Source organism: Marmota marmota, unplaced genomic scaffold, assembly GCF_001458135.2.
Source record: "Marmota marmota marmota unplaced genomic scaffold, marMar, whole genome shotgun sequence".
In the NCBI taxonomy this organism is placed as follows: domain Eukaryota; kingdom Metazoa; phylum Chordata; class Mammalia; order Rodentia; family Sciuridae; genus Marmota; species Marmota marmota.
This window is the reverse complement of record NW_026000005.1, coordinates 10437201-10451205: the sequence shown is the minus strand read 5'-3', so window position 1 is coordinate 10451205 and position 14005 is coordinate 10437201. Positions and strand designations below refer to the sequence as shown.

General features: G+C 37.5%; 1 protein-coding gene and 1 long non-coding RNA gene across 2 annotated transcripts in view; one reads left to right on the top strand and one right to left on the bottom strand.

Annotated features, from left to right (window-relative positions):
* Positions 1–6867: 6867 nt before the first annotated feature.
* Positions 6868–9730, bottom strand: LOC107138346. The gene is made up of 2 exons (XR_007349395.1): positions 9478–9730; positions 6868–8603 (listed from the first exon to the last, which is right to left on the bottom strand). It is a non-coding gene; the product is annotated as an uncharacterized LOC107138346 (long non-coding RNA).
* A 677-nt stretch (positions 9731–10407) lies between these two features.
* Slc40a1 (solute carrier family 40 member 1) overlaps positions 10408–14005 on the top strand; it is a 19767-nt gene continuing 16169 nt past the window's right edge. The window contains exons 1-2 of the mRNA XM_015481144.2: positions 10408–10780; positions 11298–11365. Of these exons, the coding sequence (XP_015336630.1) occupies positions 10738–10780; positions 11298–11365 (111 nt within the window). The 5' untranslated portion in view covers positions 10408–10737. The remainder of the gene's footprint in view (positions 10781–11297; positions 11366–14005) is intronic.

The window sequence follows — 14005 nt, the reverse complement described above, 5'->3', positions numbered from 1 at the left end:
AATATGATGATGCTCCTTCCATTTTAACCACATGGTGTTCATTCCAGGCTCTGGAGCATCTTAGGGGAAGAGAGTTTTGTGGTAGCATCACCATGTGAGTGAAAAGCTACCTGCTTTAGACACATCAAACCCATAGTGTTTATGCCAGGCTCTGGAGCATCTTAGGGAGCAGAGTGTTTTGTTATAGCATCTCGATGTGAGTGAAGCGCGACCATCCCTTGGATCCTAATCATTGTGAGTTGGAAGAAAGGGGAATTGAATACTTTGAGTATAGATATGATGAGGTCTTTAAAAGCTGAGTTATTGCAGATTTTCAGATTCCAAATGAAAAGACCATCGAAGAATCCTACCGGTTTTCATCTTTAAGATACATATCAGTCTCTATAACTCACAGAAACAAAAAGCTTCTGGGGTCCTTTTCTAACCTTATCTTGGAAGTCAAAAAGATCCTGGAGGCCCAAAAGTGAGACGACCACTGGGGGGTTATGCCCAGGCATGACTCACTAGGAGCCACTGTGAATTTCAAACAAACACGGGTTATATAAGAGGGTGACTTCACATGATTGGAAGTGGTCTCAAGGATGAGAATGAAAGCTTGGGAAGTATATAAAGAACAAGTTTTCAGTTAATAATAGTTATTTGGCACTTTCATAAGGGGACTTCAATACACATTAGATACATTAAGCATCCCAACAGGGAGCTTCTTTCCTAGGTGACCAAATGGACAGGAACTGACTCATAAAAATTCACAGAAAAAGTTCAGTAATCACAATAACTTTCTCTTATGTTTGATCCTAAAAGTGCTTGGGAAAAGTCAAAATATTTTTTTTCTGAGGAATTAACATTAATTGCTCTATCAGTTTGATAAGGCTGATCTAACAAAGTACCTTCACTTGTTGGCTTAGAACAACAGAAAACTATTGTAGTTCTGAAGGCTAGAAGTCAAAGATCAAAGTGTTGGTGGGGTTGACTTCTTCCCATGGACATAAAGGAGAATCTGTCTCATGCATCTCTCCTAGAGCCTGATGGTTTTCTGGCCATCTTTGCATTCCTTGGCTTGTGGATTTCTGCCTTCACCTTCACATGGTGTTGTTTCTATGAGTGTCTGTACCTAATTTTTCCCTTGTATAAGGATAAAAGTCATACTGAATTAGGGCCCACATATTTCATTATGACCTATGCTTAACTAATTACATCTGTACTGATCCTTTTTCCAAGTAAATTCACATTCTGAGATGCTAGGTGTTTAATACTTGATTTTGAGGGAACATTATTCAACTCATAACAGTTATGATCCTTAGATGCCATTTTTAAACACTCAGTACGCAATAGGACCTGTCCCTTAGATCTGTGTCTCACTTGAAAAATCATAAAGAAAAAATCAATAATGAAAAGTGGACAAATGAACCCACTAGCCAATTAAACAACCCACTGCTAGCCAAATTGAAAACTTCTGGAGATGGGCTTCATTTCAAGAGCACAGATTCAGAAATAACTTTATTTTACATAAATTCAAAGGATTTGATGATCAGCTGACTAAAGTGTAGAAAACAAATTCTAAAAAAAAAAAGAAGAATAGATAAAAGGAAAAAAACCCCAAATTTCAAATCTTCAGATTTTATATAATCTATTAAATAGGAAACTGTGAGGTTGACACCCATCCTGCATTCTGTGGAATTGTTCCAATGTTACCAGAAAAATCTTACTTCCTGTAAACTTCACTTTTATATTGAATAAATGTTTAATAGAGTGGTTAAATAAATTTTCTGATGATGATGAATTGTGCTTGGCAAAACTCTCAAAAATGTACAAACCCACTCATAATTATAACACAGGCAATTTTAGTGTTTTTGATATTTGATTCTCATCACCTAAAACAATGTGTCTTAAAACCATGCAACATTTATTGCTACTAATAACAAATCTTCTCCCTGCCTCTTCAATTTCAAAACTACTAGATTCCAGTGGGAAAGTGTTTTTTACCCTTGAGAGGGTTACAAGTTTATACAGCTTGAACAATATTGACATTCAGAGTTAACCTGGACATTACTTATATAGGACATTTACTGGAGAGATGTTTTTTTTTGAGAAAAAGGGAAACGAAGGTTTATTGCTTTGCTAGCAAAGGAGAAACACAAGGGATTCCTGTCTCAGAGGCTTTGATTCTGGAGAGATGTTTTGACTAGTGGTCTTTATAAACACAAACAGTTTATGGAATGATTACCCACTTCTTTGTGTGTTGAACTGGCAGTTTTTATCTATGACTGAAATTTTACATTTAGTTGGGTTACCAAACTATGTTTGGCAGAGAACCGAAAGTATTAGTTATTTTGATCCTCTGTATGAAGATACTAGCTAGTTAACTTGACCAAAAGTTAGGGTTAAGGCATTTGGGGAATATTTACACCACAGTATTTTTATATATTGCTATGGTTTGCAAAACATTTTTGAGGCAAAAGATATTGATTGAAATACATGAACAAGAGAAATCAGAAGAACTGCCATATACTCATACTTGAAAAAATTATGAACAGTTTAAAAAGAGAAAATTGCTAGATTTTCCCTGGAGCCAGATAGCAACATCAAAGATAGAAACCAATTTAGTGCAGTTTGTGAGGTTTTAGTGAGAAATTATTTCCTAAATATCCAATTACTAGTTCAGTATAAGCTTATAATAGGTAGATGAATACATTTAATTTGCTATGATTTGCCGCGACCCCTCACCGGCAAGGGAAAACACGACACAGGATTCTTCTTTCAGCAGTTTATTCAGGCCTTGATTCATGTATCATCTTCTAGTGACCCCTCGCCGAGCGCCCAAGCACAGCCTAATAAAGCCTCCAGCATACCAATCTTAAGCTGCCACGTGGACCTTTCTCATAGGGTGGTAAGGGATTGCGTGCCAATTCTCCATATTAGGAGTTGTTTATCACAGGCCACAGTGGAAGCCGGCGCCATCTTCTAATGGCGGCCACGGTCCAATTAGAATGGCTCACCACAATGATTACAGTCTTGTTTAAGCTGGTCAACTGCTTGTAAAATGAAACAATTTTTTAAAAAGTAGTACAAAAGGATTCCTGTGACACAAACGTGATCCTTTCCTAATCCATTTTACCCTTATTGTTCAATTTTAGCTTAGATGATCCTCCTTGTGAAGGGCTGACACACAATTAATCATCATTCTACATCAGCCCACATTACTTTATAGGCAAGGGATTGCCCATATAAGAAGAAAAAACAAATTAGACATGTCTAAAGTAATTGGTACTACGAAGAAACAACTAAACTCATTTAATGATCCCCTACATCCTCTTACACTGAAAATTATAGTCTAGATGTTTTTCATTGCAATTTAAATTAGTCAAAACATTAATGTTTTCTAATGTGACTTACAAGGATTGCATTATGTTTTTTTAAAGGATGAATCTATCTTAATGCTGAAGAGAATACAAAATAGATTATACAAAAAGCACACCTCATGACCACAGGAATGAGATGCTAAGCATGCCACAGCCCAGTAACAGGCCATTATTGTCTATCAGAAGATAAGGGTGTAGATGGAAAATGGGAAACTCAAAGTCAGAGTTGGTGGGAGATCAGGTAAACCTAAAAAAATAATCCTTGAAGAAGTAGTTGAAGCTAACCTAGGCTAAACTTCCAAAATCAAATAAAACCTGAAAGTTCATGGATGCATTTTTTGATATTAGCAGACTCAAAAATATTTTTCCAATTAATTCTAGCAGAAAATATTGTTTATTTTGGGCAACTCTATAGGTATAATTTTCACACATAAATGTGATGTTTTCCAGGAGGCAAAACTTCAAATATTTATTGTTACATTTAGGATAACAGACTAAACAATTCAAAAGCAAGATGCAGAAGCACCCAAATAATTATCAAACCAAGATATCTTACTTGGTGATATTATTTTTTTCAAGTAATGAATATGTGCATCCAGTAGATAAATGAAGTACTCTGAAAATAAACAAAGTTCATACATTTCTTAATTAATACCTCACAATCTCCTAGAGGTATAATAATGGAATTCAAGTACACAGTGAAAGATACAAAACCATTGCCCATTTTCCTCTTTGATGAAATCATACTTTTTTGTGATAAGAAGATATACTGAGATTTCTTTCAAAACTATTATTCCATCTCACAATTTTATAAAGTTTAATTTAGTATTTGATGGATCACTGTCCTTGAAGAAAATTTGCCATGAGGCCTTTTCAAAGGTTGAAATGGCATAAATTGATACAAAAAAAACCTCTGGATGTTGAGGGAATGAAAACCTCAGAGGGTTCAAATTAATCTTTTTATTTCTGGAAATGTAAGTAACATGCTCATTATAAAAGTAATATATGTTCCTTATGTAGAAAAATATTTTAAAATTAAAATTATCATAATTACTGTTATTTAATCACAACAAATTTCAATGAATTTGATCTCAAGAGTTCAACTAATGCCTTTGTTTACATATGAGGAAACAGACCTTAGATAGAGGTAAACTATTTTCTAAAGATATAAAAAGCTGCTGATTAGCAAAGATAGAACTATGTGTCTTGATTCTAATTTGAACCTTGGCTGCACCATCTGATCATTCTCATTCCAAACCTTCCTCTTTTGTTCACTTTAGTTTTTAGTTCCTTAAGTTTATTTTTCTGTTTCCAAAAACCATAATGCCCTTTCCTTATCATTATTCTCTGTCACAAAAACCTTCTCCACCTCCAGAGCAACACATACACACACAAGAAAAGACATATGTATGTGCATGCTCAGGCAATGGAACTCTGGGGCTGAGTTTATGTATACTTTCCATAATCAAAGACATTGTATATTTGTTAGAGGATTCAGAGAGAAAACATGAAAGCACATTGAAAACTTATAAGACCTGTGCAGGGCTAGGGCTATAGCTCAGTGGCAGAGTTCTTGCCTAGCATGTGTGAGGCACTGGGTTCGATCCTCAGCACCACATACAAATAAGCAAATAAAATAAAGGCATTCTATACATCTACAACTACAAATTTCTTTTAATGTTTAAAAACAGATATAAAAATGCTAATTATTACTCATCTCAGTACATTTTCTAAAAATGAAAAATTATTCTTAAAACTATATTGCTTCTGATACCATAAACCCCAACTCCTCTACCTAATCATAATCTGTATATAATACTGCTTTATAAATAGTTTTTTTTAGAAAACCTCCTTAATGTGGTCATGTCCCTTTAAAAAATTCTATCTAATTCCTTCTACAGTGCCAAGAAATTCTTCTTCGCTATTTTTGAGATAGCAAAACATTTTTATTAAACCTCAACTCCCACATCTTTTAATACTTATTACAAAATTCAATGGTGAATACTTTAAAAATAAAAATGGAAAATCCCCCAAATCTTTAATTTTGAATTAATCATATCCAAAAATATAAAACTCAGCCTTTTACCAATTATTTAATGTTGTTTTATCTATCGTATATAGAGTTATAAAAGGGGACTGGATATTCAATGAAATTTTCCAACAGCTTCTAGTATTATGTGGTGTCCCATCCTACCAGCTGGATTTTTGTTAGCCTCCATTATCAAGGATAAGTTACTTCCAAGACCCTATTGGTGTCCAAGTCTCTGTCATTTTTAGCCAATAGGGAGAAAAAGATTTAATTATGCTTACTGGTCACCTGTATTGTCCCAAGCTTATTAGATTGTGAAAGGCAGAAAAACAAGCAGAAAGAGCAAGGGTTTGCATTCAGACAATTCTAGATTTGAATCCTAGTACTACCTCTCTCTAGCTGAGTGACCTTGAGTGAGTGGAGATAATAATAGTATTACTTCATAGGGGAGTTGTGAAGATGAAATGAGATAATATCTGATAAATACTTCATTTCATATCTGCCACTCATGTAGTGCTCCAAATATATGTTGTCTTTTGTTACCTATGTGGCTCGATGCAGATAACACTAGGATGAAATATTTCTGGAAAATTATTGGGAGAAGCCTTTCTCATTGTACCTTTAGCCTTTTTAAAATGTGGAAATAATCAATTTAGTCAATATTTTTAATTACATCAGAGAAGAAGACTCGGTCTTATTACATTATTGGTTTGTGTGAGCACAAATTCAAAGATCCAAGACTAGGAATATGGTCTAAGGATTTCATGGCTATGAAACTCCATTATCTTTCATTATCTTGCACTCATGGTTGACATGCTATGATAATTAGGCATTTTATAAAATGTGGTAAAGAAAAAAAATCAGCAGTATGGAACTAAAACACTGAAATAAAAAGAAAGAAACTGCAAAACAGAAGAACAGGTATAATGACCACACCACTAATAGGAGGTCAAGAGAGAGTTGGAAAACAGGGACTCTTTCATTGGACATGTGGATTGTACCCTAAATGAAACATTAAGGAACTCTGGAACTTTTGCTGGTAGCCCAGAATGTAAACTTCCTGAATATAAGCATATGCCAGGTTAGTTGGAATCAGCCTCAAGATACTACTTAGAAATAGTCATTCAGTTGTGGAGTGTCTAAGACAGAAGATTGAGATATGAGACCATATAACAGGAATTCTTTGCTTGAATGAATAAGGTCTCTAAGAGCTCTGAGACCTGTGTGCTTCCCTGTGTGATGGGCTTGCAAGCATCTATGCAACTGAAAAAGGTGCCAAGAAAACCAATCAAAATTACTGAATATCTTATAAACCCATTTGGTTTAAACAGTCCAATGAAGGCAAAGCTAAGTAGTAGTGGGAGACTATGAAAAGGGTATTGATGTACTTGTCTTCTGCTTTTCCTGAAAACAGAACATAAGAGAAGGGACTTTTCATTGTAACATGAGATTAGCCAGCAAAAGATTTAATGGCAAAAGTTGAGAGACCAAACATTTATTAAATGATTTTTTTGGTATTTTATGAGAGTATATGGGAGAAAACATAAACCTTAGTTACATCTTTAAATTTCTTGTAAGTGTGATGGACAAAATTTGATTTTTGTCTTCTTTTTTTCTACATTCTCTAATTAAGATCTCCTGAGACCACATGGAAATGGTAAACTTTCCTTTAAGAATATATTTATTTTTTAAAATTAAGGTAAAATTCACATGAAATAAAATCCATCACTTAAGGCATTTTAAAGTATACAATCTGGTGACTTTAGTACATTCACTATTGCACAATTGTCTAGTTTCAGAACATTTTCATTACCTCAGAAGAAGACCTTATACCCAGTAAGTGGTCATTAGCTATTGTGTTGTCTACTCAGTTCCTGACAAAACCTAACTTTCTGTAGCTATGGATTTGGAATGTATTACCTTTGAAATCTTCTGAATTCTGCATCTAATTTTTCAACTGGAAGTAGACTACTATGTGTACTTGTATTTTTTTTTGTGTGTGTGTGTGTGTGTGAGAGAGAGAGAGAGAGAGAGAGAGAGAGAGAGAAAGAGAGAGAGAGAGAGAGAGAGAGAGAGCACCAGAGTGAGAGAAAGAAAGAGAATGAATGTGTGTAGAGAACCCATGAGAGGAGAGTGTGCTCAGTATTCACGAAAAACTTTTCAAGGTCAAATCTATTTGCAATATTCAAACAACATGAAGACCTAGGAGGATAGACACTTTCCTGGGAACAACCTACAATTAGATGTCTGTAACTTATAGAAGGCATCTGAATTTGAATTTCTCAAGGGTCCAGTCAGTCTTAGGTTATAGAAATGCCAAACAGTTCCAGAATTTTGCCCATAACATCAAGAATGGCTTTTAAATAGAAATGTGGCTGTATAGTTTCTAAGTTAGGGTAAAAAATTCCACACCCAATAGAAGCTCTGTCTTGGAGCTATGCTTTTCCTGTAATATTTGGTGATAACCCTATTACTTTTTTTTTCTTCTTCAGAGCAGTGGAGTAGTGACTATTTTTTATTCTGCCTTTGTTCTGGTAAGAACATCAGATACAGCAGAGGAAACTGAGGGTCCAGCAGGGTAAGTGAAAATGCAACTTAAAAATAAAATAATGAAACTCCTTTTATTTCCCAACCATAAATACTTTTTAGCAATTTTAAACTAGAATATACATTTGATTCTAGCTGAACTTTTTAAAAGGTTGGTTAGCCTGTTCACAAACTTTTGAAAATGTTGGAAACAAATTGTAAAATGGACTTTCAGGCATTTTTTTTTTCTTTTTGAAAATACTTCAGGCTTGGACGGCTTTCTTAGTTATGATTACATCGACAGGAAAGTTGTGTATTTTATGTTGTAGGAAAAATACAAATTACTTTTGGAAGAAATCTTAATATTCAATTAGTCAAATGTTTCTTTAGAAGGAGGAAGAGTCAGTAGGGTCTTGTGATTTATGCAGTGCTTTGTAATCTCCAGCCAAGTTCAGGAAATTTCTGTCATTTTGCGTTTTGCATGTATTTTTAGAGGTTTTATTCCATTTTCATTTTCAACTCTTTTTCATTTCATGAGCCCCAACTAATATAATTTGATTATTCACACCTCACTGGTTTTGATGTTACAGATCTCTCTCCTCTTCCTGAAGTAGCCTTCTTACTTGCTTCATAGTAGTCTCCTGTATGTTCTTTTCACCATTCTCTCAGCTTTGTTCTCTGGGGATTTTCTAGTGATAATGGAGAACAGAAATTCCACATTACATTTTGAAGTTCATACTGACTCAGCTTCTATTTCCGCAAATACTTCTCAGACAATGTTAATGGTAAATAAAGTTTTTTAACCCGCTGAAAGTTGGGTATAGTACAACACTCCTTATGGCATGCAATAATTAAAGTACTTGGGGGTTCTTGTTATGGAGGCATCTGTGGCAAATGTGCAAAAAGTATCATTATCCTTTGTGCCTTACTTGAGGACCTATCAACAAATTCATTTCTAATATAAAATCGGCATAACCAGAACGACTTTACCAGTTTCCTCTTTCCTAAGTTCCTCATCTGGATGTACTTTGGTTTACTTCTCAAGGGCATATGGATACATGACTTACTCTCCAACTTCAGCAGGCAAGTGAAGGGAGAGAACTTGAAAGTGTGTAAAAGAAAGGAAACGAGGGCTCCAAGAGGGAAAAAGCTGTTAATAGCAGTAAACTGTAAATCCCCTATCTCTAACCTCCAGACCACATCCCAACTGAATCCAGCTCCACCCCGCCCTTAGACCTTTGGGGCTTCTGATTTCGCGTCTTGATACAGGACATATATTTATGAGTGGTTTCCTTCACTTCTAGGTGTTAGTCAGCCCGTCTGCTGGTGTTCCAAGTGTGAAATCTGGTAGGAGTTTCAATGTTTAAGATCACTCCTGGGGTTTTGGCAAGACTGATAAAGGTAAGGTAATCAACAGGCTGGTAAAAGGGGTTTATGCCCTAGGGGTTTTCACACAGCTGGAGCAAACCGAGGTCAACAGAGGCTTACACCTGGTGTTCTTTATAGTCATTCATCTGCCCCTCCAGGAGGTCAACGAAAGACTTTATCAAGACCCGGACATACCCAAGGACTTAACTGGGATAACCGGTATTCCTGGTAACTGCCTGTCCGATGCTGGGATATTTGGAGGAGAAGAGGAGAAGAGTGGCAGGGTGAGAGAGTGCAGGAGGAGAAGAGAGGATGGTGAAGGGCTTGTTAGGGCTGCTGCCTCCTCGATTTGTCTTCAGACCGGATCTGAGCTGGGGGTAGGTCCGCCACTCTCTGCAGTACTTCACCTTTCCCGGCCTCTCTTTCGCCTCTGAAGAAGGCTGGACTCTGATCTTTGAGCCCCCTTCCTGCCCTTTGATTCTGCTGTTTTGAGGGAAGCCCCGCTCTGCTGTCCTAGGAAGGAAAAACATTCTCTGCCGCCAGGGGCCGGAATGGGAAGGCCAGGAAAGGGACTTGTGTGACAAGGGTTATATTTATTTAGATACCTATATTACAATTTATTTTCTTAAAAATAATTAAACAGAACCTCCCTGCCCCCGCCAGCTTGAGCTGTAGCTTCGTGCAATGACCTGTTGGCGGCCTTCCCTTCCCCTGGATGGCCAGGTAGCTAGTGCGGAGCCCGTCTCTCCAGCACTTGCCTCTTGGTCTGGGGCAAAACGTCTCCACGCCGCCCCCGCCGTGTCCAGGCACCTGCGTTCCGTTCCCACTCCCACGGCCACCCGGATGCCCTTCTCGCGGCTTCCCAGAGAGCGGGAAAACCTGGCGAGTGGAGCCGGCCCGAAGCGGAGGTCCCCGCAGGCTGCGCAGGTGGTTTCTGGCCAGCTGGACACTTGCGCCCCTGTGGGCGACTCCCGGGAAGGACGTGGAGGGCGGCGCAGCACACGGGGTTGGCGGGAGCTCAGCCTCGGCCGCGGAGACGCCCCGGGATCCCTGAAGGGGAGGAGGAGGCCCTGACAGGGGCGAGGGAGCTCCGCCCCCTGCTCCGTATAAGTGCAGGGCCCGGCCTGCGGCGGCGGCGGCGGCGGCGGTGGCGGTGGCTGGTGCTGGCTCAGGGTCTTCACGGCCTGTCGAGCCTCCCACCCGGTTCCATAAGGCTTTGCCTTTCCAACTTCAGCTACAGTGTTAGCTAAGTTTGGAAAGAAGGTTAAACGAAGACCCCCGGACAGTTTTTCTTTTGTTCTTTGCTACAGTTGTCGTTAGGGTCTTTTTGGACAAGGCTGTTGTGTTTTTACCGGTGCTATCTTCAGTTCCTCGCACTCCTGTAAGCACCTCACCAAGAGCAGCAGCAGCCGCTGGAGCAGTTAAAGACCCAGCTGGAGGAGAGGACCTGGTGTCATGACCAGGGCCAGAGATCAAAACCGCCGGGAAGGATGCTGTGGTGAGTTGTGTTGACCAAGTGAATATGGTGGAAACTCAGGTGGGACTTTGGAGGCAGCAACACCCGCTCAGGTTTTGGAAGAATGTGGCTTTCGTTGTTAATCAAAGTGCTTTGTAAAAGCACCTTTGATTTCTATTTTGATGGGGGTTAAATGAGAAGGCAAATTCAACGTGTGAGAAATGGGACTTGCACACCGGCAGAGGTGGAGTGGGCTGGGCAGTTTGGATTGCCTTGCGTTAAAAAAAAAAAAAAAAATGAAGTTAAAGAATGTTGAAACAAGAGTTTCTTCACTAACTGTGAAGATAGGCAGTTGTTGACCAACAGGTCATGCTGAATTTAAGTGAATAATATTAACTAAACTAAATGCATCAGTTAGTAGGCGATTTGATAAATGTACCTGGTTTGTCTCATATAGTAGTTTTAATATCATGTTTAAATAAAACAGGTATGCCTTTAACCTAAGCTCATTTGAGTGACAAAGTATGCCTTTTGTATTCTCTCTTGTGTTTATTTGCAGGATCCTTAGCAAACTACTTGACCTCAGCAAAATTCCTCCTCTACCTTGGTCATTCTCTCTCTACATGGGTAAGTAAGAATGTACAGTGATTCTTATAATATAGTTGCACAATTTCTTGTTTACTTTCATTCCAGCCTGTTGTATTAAGTCCACGTCCAGTTTTGTCATGCAGCTAAGGAAATAAATTTTCCAAAGACCGGTGTTTTAATTAAAAAGTTGTTTTCATCTAAGGTATTTCCCATGGATGTTAGTAAATGCTGTTTAATTATTGTCATATTTCATGTGGATTGTCAGCTATCCAAAGACAGGATTAACAGGTATGGAATACTTACATTATTTATATATTGTATATTGCACTACTAGGCTTGATAAATGGCAGTATCTGCTATGAAGAATGGAAAGATGTCTCATACACCTTCTGTTCTTTCACATTTTTAAGATATTCTGTTTTTTTTCCTTTTGTTAAAATATAGTTCCAGCATACAGTGCTATGAAAATATAGTGGAATGGTGGAGCAATTGACTTATGCTAATCATAGAATCTTAATTCTAAGGTTAATTTAAATTACATTACCCCAAGATTAAATACCTGAGCGACAAAAATTCTGGTCATTAAAGATAACAATCTGTGGTTACATTTCATGTTGGCACTGCAAGCTGTTCCAAAAAGCACCCATCTCCAGTGAAAATCAGCAGTTGATTTACAGTTTTTCCTCTGACTTCCTATGTGGTTTTGGAAGAAATCCCAGTGTTTTTGTTGGCCTGGGTTACTTTATCACTCCCTGTATCCCTGCCCCCCCAAAAGAATGATCTCAGAAGGTTATTGGAATTGTGTTTAATGATTGATCATTAGAATCTTTAAAAACTTAACAATTATTCGCATGGTTTAAAAGTTATAAACCTGGATATATTCTGTACATGCCTCATAAAGAACAAGAATTTTGAAAGTAAAATTTTAATGTTAATTTATTTTTAAATTGAAAACTTCTCTTGGATTATCTTTAGGACAGGAATGGAAACCATTATATGAGGAAATCTATACCCTATGCCCTTGGGAAGTTATTAAGATAGGTTATTGGCCCTCTAGGAAATTGCAGTTCATAGATGACTTGGAAAAGCAAGCTCCTATCTTTCCAGATGCTTATGCAGGGATGACTCTGCAAATTCATGTAAACAAAGTAGAATTGGTGTGAGTTTGTTTCAATTCCAGTAGCCAATGAGTCTAAGTAGAAACCTAGTGAAATAAACCTCAGTAGATCTGAACTAATAGTTTACCAATTTAATTCAATAACTATTAAGTATTTTAAGAAAGCAATAAAGGTAATGGAAATAATGTTTGAAATTCTTAGCTTCTGATCTGGACCTAACTCCTAGAGAAACAAAGTGCCTCATTTTCAAATACTGATTAAATTTAAGGTTTATGTGACCTTTGGTTGATAGATTAGATGTCAGATTTGCCAAAAACATTAACAAAGCTGTGGTTCTTCCAGGAGAGTTTCTTGTTGGGATTTTTTAAAAAAAGCTTCACATGAAAGGTGGCAGATGCTTGTCCCAACCTTATAGTAAGTTGAGCAAAGGGAGTTCTTATGAGAAAGTTGGATTAAAAAAATCAGCTACAAACATGTAATGTTTAGTGAATTTAACTTCTCACTGCAAAGGAGTGCAAAAGAGGAACATTAACGCTAAGTAATTCACTTTTTGTGCTTTATCTCTTGTGTGGCACACTGTCTGATGTTATTACAACAAAATGCATATGATTATGTATATGTGTATGCATATCTATCCATTCCCCTGCCAACCCTGCCAAATCATGATTTCCTACACATTGAACATAGGTTCCTTCAAGTAGAAGGTTATCTCAAGTTAGATTTATGTGGGATTGAATTTTTTTTTATTTCCTATTTCATTGCTGTATGCCTATGGGTCAATACATTTTGTTCTGTGCTATTCAGAGTACAAAATAGTATAAGAAGCAGACTTTTTAAAAAGGATTTTATAATTAGGTATGGGCTTTAAAAAAAGTAATTATGAAAAAAACAGCAGAGTAAGGCAGTGAAAAAGAGGAGCCAGTTGATCACATCATGTCATGTCATTATGCGCTGTCTCCATTTATACCCTAGTGTATCTCCATTTTTCCAGTCCTCACTTCCTGTAAGTCTCACTTCTTTGGCTCACAGGCTCTCAGAAGATTCACAGAAGTTTCTCTATTTCATATAAAATGCCAGCTTCTGGCCCCATTCTATGTTATTTTTCCTCAGAGCATTTACCACCATCTGACCTGTGCTCGATTTGTCTTTGGTGTCTGCTCATTGGAATGTGAGCCACATGAAAGCGTGACTGTTATTTTTGTGCACTGTTGAAGCTGCAGTGACTGCAATAGCGTGGGGTACATAGTAGCTGCCCCATAGGTATTTAATAAGTGGCTTAATGACCACAGTAATTTATTCTCTGATCCACTGGAGCAGATAGATATATAAACAAATCATCAAAGTATGATGAGAACAAGTGGGAGGGCAGAAAATGGAAGCACAGGATGAATAGGTAAGCTTGAGGGAAGAAGGGAATGGGTGGGTCCTTGGTCAATGTTTACTTAGACTTTACCCAGTTATGGGTTTTTGTGAGTGTATAATCTGTTGCTTCTTAAAAACTAAATCCTTTGGAAATTGGGGTAACTAGAGCAATTTCCACTTCATTCCCCCCCCCCCCAGG